Genomic DNA, 12,378 nt, shown 5'->3' on the forward strand with positions numbered 1-12,378 from the left:
CCAACAAGAAGAGTAGGTATTTTTGGAAACAAATAGCCAAGTACAAATCTGACGGCAAAGATTCCTTTTAACACAAAACAAGGAGCTTCTTAAAGGAATATGTCAGTTTTGCTTGCGACTTCGTACTGGTATGTGACACCTTTAAATAGCACAGCTACTTTTAGCCTGAGGGCGACTACAAAACAGGATATTGTTTGAGTGAGAGGCCTTTGCTTGTTATTTAAAAAGAGACCAGAGTTGCTTTTCCTAGCGTATATCTCTCTTTCCTCCTCTACCTCCCTCTTCTATCAGCCGCCAGGCAGGAAATTAAAAAGACTTCCTCGAAAAAGAGCGACAGAGGGCTCTTGATGTTGAGGATCTCATTTTTATTCTGTTCTTGTGCTACAGTAAGGTCAGCAAGGAAGTCAATTAGTCCACACAGCCTCTACCCTCACCTTGCTGGATCATTAAAAGAGCAGCCCGGGCACTCTAGGAGACTCCTGGAGCCTCAAGCTACTTTTCTGAGAAGGCCATACTAACAGAAAGCACCTTTTGATCTAGTATGCACAACTGGGCCCTTTTTAGGCCCAAGTCCATTTCACCTTCTTACGACTACCTTCTCCCTTATCCTTCTGTTTTTGTATTCAATTCAGTATGTGTGTCTTCATTCTTACTTGGACAGAGTGGTAAGGGTAATGTAACCATTTTATCAAAGATTCTTAAACACCCCACTTGAATTTACAAGATGAATTTCTGAGTTTTCCTTAGAAATGGAAGTAGTTTTTGCCATTATTAAGGATTTTAACAACAAATACAGTATGTTACATTCAATCATATTTATAGTATGTTTTTCAAAGATGTGAAAAATGTCTGAATACTGATGACTTGACAGCATACCACATCAGAAATAAAAGTTCATTAGGAGGGAATTTCATTATTGTGTACCACTGCATACTTTTAATTACTCTAGAGATAATTATTGTTTTAATGTTCATGAATACCATGTAAACAAAAGTGCTTACAGTTGTGTGCTCACAAAATGTATGATGACAAGTAATGCTGTATGCCATTCTGTTTTAAGGGGAAAGGGTAGGCATTGGCGTAAGGATACATGAAAGGTTATAAAACAAATTTGTAAATGTTTAATGTAATGTGTAATGTGTGTATGTATATAGCGCATTTATTGTCATACACCCAAAGCGCTTCACAATCATGATAAGAGGGTCTCTCCACACCACCACCAGTGTGCAGCATCCACTTGGATGAAGCGACTGCAGCCACAGGACAACGACGCCAGTGCGCTCACCACACACTAGCTACAGGTGGAGTGGAGAGACAGTGATACAGCCAATTCAGTGGATAGGGATGATTGGGAGGCCATGATAGTTAAGGGCCGAGAGGGAATTTGGCCAGGACACCGAGGTTACACCCCTACTCTTTAAGAGAGGTGACATGGAGAGCCAAGACCTCGATTTATCGTCTCATCCGAAAGAAGGCGCCCACCGACAGTATAGTGTCCCCTTTACTTTTACTGGGGCATTAGGACTCACAAAGACCACAAGTTGAGCGCCCCCTGTTGACCTCACTAACACCACTTCCAACATCAACCTAGTTTTCCCCATGTGGTCACCCATCCAGGTACTGACCAGGCTCAGCCCTGCTTAGCCTCATTGAGTAACGGTCTTGGGCTGCAGGGTGATATGGCTATGGCACCTGTGTTGTATGCTCTATGTTGGGAATGGACCTTAGTTGTACACACTCGTCTCTGTGCAGCTTACAAAGTATGCTCATCCATGGATGAACAGGCACACACAGTCCACAGACTTTCCTTATGATGAAAGTTGTCACATGGACAGTGCTCAGACTTCCACAGAATGTGGAAAGTTGAAGTATGCTTTAGTTTGAACCTGGTTACACTCACCTTCAGAGCGCAGAAGATGCACGAGTCCTCCATGCACTTGTGGGTGTTCAGCTGCCGGAAGCTTCTGCGGAAGATGTCAAGATGCCAAAGGACCTGAGGGCAAAAGAACAGATGGGTTAAGTCAAATTAGTCTGCAAAATCTGTCAAAAACTACCCAATCTTTCCAAAGAAAGCACAATGTTGTGTTTTGATGATGCCATCTTTGGTTACATCCTTGTTTACCAGTTAGACTTCTTTAATTATAGTGTGTCATCAGATAGATCAAGCTGGTTGACTAACATTTCGTGTAGGTGAACTAAATGCCTAGACTAACTTGCTAGAAACACCACTAAACAAAAAAAAAAACAGCAAACCCTGTTACTTCCATTTTGATAAATGCAATGCTGAAAGTTTTGCATTGTCACTGCGTCACTAAACGGCATTGCAAAAATGACAAAAAAAAAACACACTTTAAACACTCTGCTGGTTTCTAGTAACACACCAACCTAGCAAGTTCCATTTCAAAATCCATCACTCTGACTTAGAAACAACACCAAGAGAGCCACATCACTGCCGTCTTCATATTTGAGGAAATCAACATACCAGTACCATACATTTCCAAATTGCTGACTTTCAAGTTGCCTCTGCACAGGAAGCAGGGCTAGCATATTTAACATTGAAAAAATGACACACTTCAGCTCTCACTCACCCTCGGGGCAGGTTTTCACATTACACAAAACAGCCCGGAGGCTTCCTGGCCCCGTCCCGCAGCGATCGGCCAATATCTGCACAATCTTCCAATCCTCTCAATAAATATGAGCCGGTCCTGGCTGCCGCTCTCACTCTGATCATCTGCCAGCTGTCCACTCCACTTAATCCTCTCGGCAGACCAGGAATCCAGCACTTCCAGTGGTCATCCCAGCTCCAGCTTTAGACTGCTGGATCCCGGTAGAATAAGAGGTAGCGGGACAAGTGAGAGCAGGAAGGATGGAGCGGAAGACAGAGATGTAAGGACACAAACTACTGTCTGGTAAAGAGAGGTGCGATCGTACATAAGGAAGAGAGGGAGCAGAGGAAGGGGAGGGGGAAGATGAAGCAAGAGTGAGAGAGAGAGAGATATGGAGAAGTGTGTAAAAATAAGAGCGCATGTGGAGCGCAGAGGGGGAGATTGCTGCAGAGATATGAAGCTATGAATTACTGAGGGCGAACATTCGGTACACGCTGCAGATCAGAGTTGTTTGGAGTTCACCTGCCCCGGGCATAACTCACACTCATCATATAGAGCGAGACAAAGAGAACCTGCACAACTAAAGTGGAACAAACAGCGAGACTGCACCTTTACCCGCAAGCAACCATCTGGACTTGAACACACACACACACAAACACACACACACACCTTACTTATGATCAAAGCTTTATCTATTCCTAATGCTTCCACCACTGCCAACTGGGAACGAACACAAACCCATAACATTACCATCATCCAAAACTGGGCTTATGGACACACACACACACACAGACCACACACTAAACAGATCAGCATTGTTCTTCAGTACAGCAACAAAAAGGACAACAATGCAGAAATCTCACTGTGTGGAAATCAGTTGTATCTGCTAACAATGCAGGAATGCCACTCTCAGCCTGATAAGCTGTGTTTTGTTATTTTCGGTTGGGGTTGTGACTGTGTAGCAGCTTACTGCAAATTACACATTAAGGGGATTTTAACTGCATTTTCAATTAAAATAGAAAACTTTTTGTGCAGGGCAGCACGGTGGTGCAGTGGGTAGCACAATTGCCTCACAGCAAGAAGGTCGCTGGTTCGAGCCCCGGCTGGGTCAGTTGGCATTTCTGTGTGGAGTTCTCCCTGTGTTGGCATGGGTTTCCTCAGGGTGCTCCGGTTTCCCCCATAGTCCAAATACATGCGCTATAGGTGAATTGGATAAGCTAAATTGGCCGTAGTGTATGTGAGTGTGTGGCTGTTTTACAGTTTTGGGTTGTGGCTGAAAAGTCATCTGCTGCGTAAAACATGTGCTGGATAAGTTTGTCGGTTTATTCCACTGTGGTGACCCCAGATTAATAAAGGGACTAAGCCCAAAAGAAAATGAATGAATGAATGAACGAATGAATGAGTGAATGAGTGATCAGGAATAGGCAGTATTTATGATACATGTATTTCAAATACGTATTTCAAATAAAAAACTATATTTGGTCATTTGTACTTGATAGGGTTTATGAAAATGGGTTTATATTTTGTATCAAAATACTTTAGTGTCTTGTCTTTTTGTATTTTCTTGCTGACTTTCTCAGTTATTTGCCTTTTTTTAAGAAGGTGGTCAGTGCTTGGAGTTTGATTAGAAATTATGCAACACACATAAAAGAATTACTGACAAATGGCAACAAACACCTCTAGGGGCAGTATGCTCAGGCATTCTGTCTGAATGGGGAAACATTAAATTCTACAAAACTGTGGCTACATTCACACTGTGAGGCTTAGTGCTTAAATCTGATTTTTTTTCTCAGATCTGATTTTTTTTTTGCATAGCTGTTCACATTGTTGTTATAAATGTGGCCAATATCAGATTTGCAGTGTGAACAGATCACGGTCTTAAACGGACCCGCCTGCACAAAAGTACACTTACGGACAGCACAAAATGTCTAATTATGCAAACAATGTGTATATTTTATGAAGTAAGCATGTTGTCGGATTATGCTTAATATGATTATTGCCCTTTTCACAGACAACCGTGGTGTATTTCATGAACTTTAAAGGGTCGTTCTGCTTCTACTAATGTGTATTTTGGCATTTGAAACTAAAATAAGTCTCTTGTGATTCAAAACACTGATCATTTTTGATTTATGACAACCGCAGTGCGCATCTTTCTGACCACCGGTGTAGTGAACTCATCAAGGGTTAATGAGCAGCCGCAGACTGAACTGTGAAGGCGGAGTTGGTTTATCTCCGTTTGCAGTTATTTCATTTTACTGCATTATAAACAACAGGCACGTGCAGAAGGGGGGTTTGGGTGCTTGAGCACCTGCCCTTTTATTTCTCTCGGAGGGAAAGGTCATCCTTAAAATGGGGGTCCTTTGCGCACGGATCCCCTATCCGCAGCAGCACCCCCACCCCCCCACCGCTCTTCAGCTTTGCGACTAACCTGTGCCCCAATCACCGGTTTTGCCTTCAATTTTTTTTTCAAAATGAGCAATCAACTTTTTGTGGTAAAGTAATTGCCCTGTGTGCCATTCTACTATGCTGTTGATGAGTAGATGATGTTTACAGCACAGGATGATGACGCAAAGATTATGTAAATGTCACATGAAATCCTACTTAACCGTTAACCAAAAACATCAGATCTGTGTCTGATTTAATACTACATATGAAAGTGGCACAAATCCGAATTAAAAAGATCAGATTCCACGTGGTTTCGGCTGTTCACACTGTCAAGACGAAAACAGATCTGATTCACACGTGGGCAAAAAAAATCTGATTCGTGCCACATTTGCCTGCAGTGTGAACGTAGCCTGTTTGCCAAGCTTACGATTGCATTACATATTTGGAACCACCAATAAAAATTAAACAACAGCCGTCTCATAAGTTTTGTTTCTAAACATCCGAATCAAACAAAATCTGCATATTTTCAGGTTGCCTGAGCTAATGCGCATGCGCACTCAAAAGGAATGAGATCATGCTTTATTGACCATTACACGTTTCCCCATTCAAAACTATACGAGTGACATGTTTTGTGTATTCTATTGTCTATGTACAATTTGGCATCAGCATATTTTCTTAAATAATTACATGGAACAAAGTATCAGTCCTTAAGAACAGGATGTGGAGCCTAAAGCACATCATTCTCAGTGCTGCAGGTGGAAATCAGAGGATGTTTAGAAATTTAAAACAACCAAGGACTGTGTACTGGTGTTCACAAAGACTCTTCCAGTTAATGAAAGATTAAGAAAGATAATGATGAAGGGATTGATCAAACAGACCTATTGATTGAAGGATTGCGAAGAAATGACGTGCTCCCTTGTAAAAGTATTTTGTAGTATTTTTTTTTTAAATACAAAATACAGTATTTTATTTTGATACTTGTTGTGGCTGCTGTATTTTGTAGTTTATTTTGATGCGCGTAAAACTGAGGTATTTGGTATTTTATTTTACAATACATTTTAATGTATTTTTGCCCATCCCTGACTGTGGTATTGGATTTAGAGATTGAATACGCAAGCATTTGAAAACCAGTTTAAAAGTGCATCTTTTCCAATAACATCATTATAGTGTCTGTGTAAACTGCAAAAACATGATTTTGTAATGACGTGCATATTCCATGTCTAATACTGTAGGTACCCATGAGAGCTAAAACTAAAATGACTATCACTGATCATATGTGTACAGTTGCCAACTACAGGTCTGGCATGCATGAAACAGCATATACTGTAGAGTCCTCATTTTATTATTTGAAATGATTCTTTAAGCCTAAAATGTAAAGTATGTGCCAATAAAATAAAATAAAATCAAAGGGCAGTGCGGTGGTGTAGTGGTTAGCACTGTAACCTCACAACAAGAAGGTTGCTGGTTCGAGCCTCAGCTGGGTCAGCTGGCATTTCTGTGTGGAGTTTGCATGTTCTCCCCGTGTTCGTTTGGGTTTCCTCTGGGTGCTCCGGTTCCCCCCACAAGTCCAAAGACATGTGCTATAGGTGAATTGGGTAAGCTGAGTAGTCCGTAGTGCATGTGTGTGAATGAGAGTGTATAGGTGTTTCCCAGTGACGGGTGGCAGCTGTAAGGTCATCCACTGCAAAGAACATATGCTGGATAATCCCTGATTAATAAAGGGACTAAGCTGAAAATAAAATAAAATTAAATAAAAATTTTTTAATTAAATTAAAAATAATAAAAAATAAAATAAAATAATCAGGGATGTGCACATATTTGAACAGGTGGTCTGATGACAAATATCTATAGTAACCTACATGATTTATATAATATGACATATGATATGATATGATATGATATGATATGATATGATATGATATGACATAATAACCTATGATTTTTCATATGAGCTGTCCTCTGTGAAGCAGTGAGCCATTGCATTAAACTGTGTGTGCTGCTCTTAAACCTACTCTCCTCTGGAAAAAAAGGCAAAGACAAACAATTCAAATCAATTCACCTTTAATTGTATAGCACTTTTAAAATGTAGATTGTGTCAAAGCAGCTTCACATAGAAGATCATAGTAAACTGAAACGGTGTAGTTCAGTTTGTAGTGTTTAAGTTCAGTTCAGTGTGGTTTAATAATCACTACTGAGAGTCCAAACACTGAAGAGCAAATCCATAGATGCACAGCTCTACAGATCCCAAACCATGCAAGCCAGTGGCAACAGCGGCGAGGAAAAAACTTCACCAATTGGCGAAAGTGAAGAATTAAAAAACCTCGAGAAAAACCAGACTCAGTTGGGCACGACCATTTCTCCCACTGGCCAAACATCTTGTGCAAAGCTGCAGTCTAGGTGCTGGAGGCTGGAAAGCTGGACCTCAGCAGAGACTCGTCTGTCCCTGGAGCGTCACAGGAATCAGTCTCATTTTCTTCACTCCTCCATGACCACCACAGCAGCTGCTCAGGATATGGCCTGATCCAGGATATGGAAACCTTGGGATCATCTCATCGCTGGTCTTGGATCGAATCAGTGGCGCTGCACAGTCTGAGAGCCTCGGGATGAGTATCCCCAAGTGGAAATGGAGAATCAAGAGAATAATTAGCATAGCTGCTGTTCATAGTGTATATAAACGAGATGCAAAAACCTGTGTGGAGCACATTCATGTATCATACCGCTAAGTGATGCACTGAGTGTATGCTTTACTAAAAAGGTTTTTAATCTAGTTTTGAATTGGGAGAGTGTGTCTAAGCCTCGGACATTATCAGGAAGGCTATTCCAGAGTAAAGAAGGTTGACAGAAGAAAAAGAAGGTTGGTTAGATAAACAGGAGCTAGATTATTTAAAGCTTTATAAATAAGAAGTAATATTTTAAATTCAATAATAAACTTAACAGGCAGCCAGTAAGGAGGATAAAATTGGGGTGATATGATCATATTTTCTAGACCTGGTAAGAACTCTGGCAGCTGCATTTTTTACTAGCTGAAGTTTGTTAATAGAGGATGCTGGATAGTCAGCAAACAGAGCATTACAGTAATCCAGCCTAGAAGTCATAAAAGCATGGACTAGCATTTCTGCATCTGATATGGATAGCATACTTCGTAACTTAGCAATATTTCTCAAATGAAAGAATGCAGTTTTTGTGACATGGGATATATGATTTTCAAAAGTTAAATTGCTGTCTAATATGACACCCTGATCTTTTATACAAACAAACTGGCAAATAACAAATCTCTAAGTCCAGGACTCCCCTGAGACCTGTGGAAAATAAATAGATGTGTTTCATAACTAATTCACAAAGCATCTGCATTAGGTCAGAGGGAAAAAAAAACAATAAAGCCCATTTGATTGGCCTAAATATGTGGAAGGGGATTATATAATGCTTTTTCTCCTTTATCTTCTTCTTCTGACATTTATTTCAAGCACACACTTTATGTCTCAGTGTTATTAAAATGATCCTTCAGGTGTTTTACCTTGTTTAGGAGTGATTATGCCCTCAAAATAAGACTATAAACACCGAAGTCCTGTCCTTCAGATGCATCAAATGGCTTTGACATGTCCGCTTAAACTCTAACACACGGGATAACAAACATGCATAAACATATTGAAATATGCACACACAAAGAAAAAGCTCTGGAGTCTTAGAGCTCTTCTCTGCTCCCAAAAGCCCCGTGGCAGACTACGTGATTGTCAGTTCAGTCTCGGGGCAGATTTGCTGCTAGTCTCTGCAGCTCTTAAGCCTGGCCTGGTTTCCTCTCAGCACATCCACAAAGAGCTCTGCGCTCGTGTGCTCCGACCTGCCTGCCCTTGCTTTTCTGCTCCTCTGAACCCTCTCACTCTTAAGTTCAACACATGAAAAAGAACAGAGCTCCCTACAAAAAAAGATTTTTTTTGCAATCTGCAAAAAACTTCGCATTCACACAAAAAAATGTTTGTATTTGTTATTGTAAATTAAAGGTGCAGTAGGTGATTGTCTTCAGAAGCATTTGTTGTTGTACTGGTTGAAAATCTCTTTACATTTCAATAGTTATGATTAAAGTAAATGATTTAAATGTATTTATATTTATTTATATATTCTGGATTAGGTATATTATAAGGTATATGGCCAGCAATTCCCATAATTCTGATAAGTAGCCCAAACTGTCTGTCAACAAATGGATTTGTACATCTGCACAGCCTTGCCGCGCGTTCACCTGCACATAAGAGAGACAGAAGTGAAAACAAAGGTTGAATCAAACTTTTTAAAATCCTGAATCAATAGTTACTTTTGCACGCAAAAGGAAGGATGATGCCATGGCTGAAGTATTTCTTTTAGACAGGTAATGTTATGTTTTAAAACTATTTTAGTCACGCAAAGATAATGTAGATTGTGTTGTATTATGAATGGGTTACATGCACAGAAGTGTTGTTCAGCTACTGAAATCTACTGAAACCGGCAAAAGATTGATGTGACCATTTTCAATTTCATAAGGTCCTTTTACAGCATCAATAATGTAGATTTTTATTTAGTTTAACAACAAAACATAAGTAAATAGTGATATTCCCCCTAGCCTGTTTTACTGAGGTGAAGTTGGTTTTATATTCACATTGGTTCATTTTTGAACGATGATAACCTGTATCCCTATATTGTTTACCATGCTACATTGAATATTCTGTCTGAAATAGCATGCGAGTATGGCTTAGGGATAAGTGTAATTCCTGCACCCCACCAGCCAACCCATAAGCATACAGTAGTTGTAAGCATACAATGGTCGTGCCGAACTGAGTCTGGTTTCTCTCAAGGTTTTTTTCTTCACTTTCGCCAATTAGTGAAGTGTTTTTTCCCTCTCCGCTGTCGCCACTAGCTTGCATGGTTCGGGATCTGTAGAGCTGCGCACCGTTGAATTTGCTCTTCAGTGTTTGGACTCTCAGTAGTGATTTTTAAACCACACTGAACTGAGCTAAACTGAACTGAACTTAAACACTACAAACTGAACTACACTGTTCCTATTTACTGTGACCTTTTATGTGAAGCTGCTTTGACACAATCTACATTGTAAAAGCGCTATACAAATAAAGGTGAATTGAATTGAAAAATTGAACTGAATAGTTGCTTTAGGACAAAGCATGTGATAGAGTGAGACCAGCGATCCTTGTATGCATGAAATATTGCACAATATGACAAGTTTTGCTTGCAACACAACTAAAAACCTGCTAGATATAATAAGAAGAATTGTAGTATCATAATGTACTATAAAGTTTTCTAATTGGCGAATGACATGATCTAGTGGGTTGTCAACTATCATCTTTAATGAGTGTGTTCGGGATTTCAGGAAACGTGGCTTTGGACAGCAGGGGAGGAATTGTGTTTCAAAGATATTATGCTAACAGATAGCATTTAGGCAAATCACCTACTGCACATTTAAGTTTGCAGATGTTTGCAAAATATTTAGTTTTTGTTTGTTTGTTTGTTTGTTTGTTTGTTTTGCAGATGATTGCATTGCTAAACTGTATATCTAAATATATTTTGTTTTTGTTTCTAAAAAGATGTCTTTCACAAAGATCCACTCCACAAAGGTCCACTTTCTTGAGAAATTTAGCATTCACTTGCAAAGCATTTACACATTTGCTTTATTTACTTGCAAAAGTATCACATCTCTAAGAAACTTGACTAAAATGCGACTAAAATGATTGATTATGTGGCTATTTATGTGGAGTTTTTACAAAATCTGTGGCAAATTTTGTCTTTTTTTTTTGTTTTGCTGTGAAAATATACACATCTGTACATGTACATGTGCACATACTGTATGTACACATCTTAATTCGTTATCAATTTTATGACACTGAAAATAATTCATTCATTCATTCATTCATTTTCTTTTTGGCTTAGTCCCTTTATTAATCTGGGGTCGCCACAGCGGAATAAACGGCCAACTTATCCAGCACATGTTGTTCATACCCAATTTACCTGTACCACATGTCTTTGGACTTGTGAAAAACCGGAGCACCTGGAGGAAACCCACATGAACATGGGGAGAACATGAAACTTTACACAGAAATGCCCACTGACCCAGCCGAGGTTTGAACCAGCGAATATTAAGAATAATTGATTTCTGTAATTTATATAAAGAAAACACTGAAAAACAAAGAGAAACTAGACATTAGCCCTAAAGCTGCTGTATCATATTTGAAAATAAAACCACCCATTGGAAAATAAGGATGTGTTCTTTGACGGCTATTTGAACATGTTGGTGGACATGATGCAGAACATGCATGCCTAAAGTGAGTGTGAGAGAGAGCAAGAGAGAGGGCATATGACAACAGGATGCATACAGTATATACAATATGTAATGCGTTTACCGAGACATACAATGAGTGATGTGGCCTAGTTCAAAAAACAGGCGTTGGAATAATTTATCTTCTTTTTTGGAAACAACTTGTATATCGTATGAATATCGGTTCCAATTTAAATGCTTATTACTTATTTGTATATCAAATTGTTTGTACTTTTGATTATATGTTTTTGGTGGCTTAGGCTTTAGACTGTGGGGAGTGTTTCAGGTGAAGTGTGCTGCTTGTTTGTTTTGTTTAGCTGTATGTGTGTTATGATGTGTTGTACTCTGTTTGATTTATGTACTTCTTAGGGACCCCCTTGAAAATGAGATGATTCATCCCAAGGGGCTATCCCATTTAATAAATTCAAATTCAAAATTCAAATTCAATGTCACATGATGCGGATCACACAATAGATGAGAAAAGTGTATTAACAACTTAGGGCTTTGAACACCAGGTGAGCACTAACTCCCGATTCACATGGGGCAATGCTTGACAGAGGGCGTGTCCGAAGTTGAGGTTGACAGATCATCATAGCAGCATCAGCCAATGAAATTAGTCAGCAATTGGCTACTGTCTGAGCTGGTGTATTTGCATTTAGCGGTCTGACGCTTCCATCGGCGCTTGAAAAGTTGAGAAAGTCCCAACTTCTGCAGCGAGCAACACCACTGAAGCTGCGCCGGTGGATCCACAATGCAGTTCGGCAATGTCTGACGTCACCCATTCAAAGTGACATGGCAGGCAGGAATTTGGACAGTCAATTCCTGCCATGCCACAGAGCGCCATGTTAAATATGCCAGAAATCTGCAATAATTAAAAAAATAGCAAATTCCACAAAACTGTGAAATCCTGGAGGGTCTGATTTGCTTTTTGCTGCCAAAAGTACTGCGTTCCCAGATAAACTTCCACAACATTGGCTTTTTCCCACAACAACACCTGCATCCCCCTAAATAAAAATTCTGCATTTGTTTGAAAAACGTTTTCATTCACTGACAAAAATGTTGCATTCCCCAAGAACCATGACATACATTCAC

At 39.7% G+C, this 12,378-nt stretch overlaps 1 protein-coding gene across 3 annotated transcripts in view; it reads right to left on the bottom strand.

Moving 5' to 3' along the window:
- The window catches only part of usp54b (ubiquitin specific peptidase 54b), a 119,583-nt gene that overhangs the window by 86,132 nt on the left and 21,073 nt on the right, over positions 1 to 12,378 (bottom strand). For all 3 annotated transcript variants that reach the window (XM_056469125.1, XM_056469124.1, XM_056469123.1), the window contains exon 2: positions 1,901 to 1,993. In XM_056469125.1, the coding sequence (XP_056325100.1) occupies positions 1,901 to 1,993 (93 nt within the window). The remainder of the gene's footprint in view (positions 1 to 1,900; positions 1,994 to 12,378) is intronic.

The sequence above is a fragment of the Danio aesculapii genome, chromosome 12 (assembly GCF_903798145.1).
Source record: "Danio aesculapii chromosome 12, fDanAes4.1, whole genome shotgun sequence".
NCBI classification, from domain to species: domain Eukaryota; kingdom Metazoa; phylum Chordata; class Actinopteri; order Cypriniformes; family Danionidae; genus Danio; species Danio aesculapii.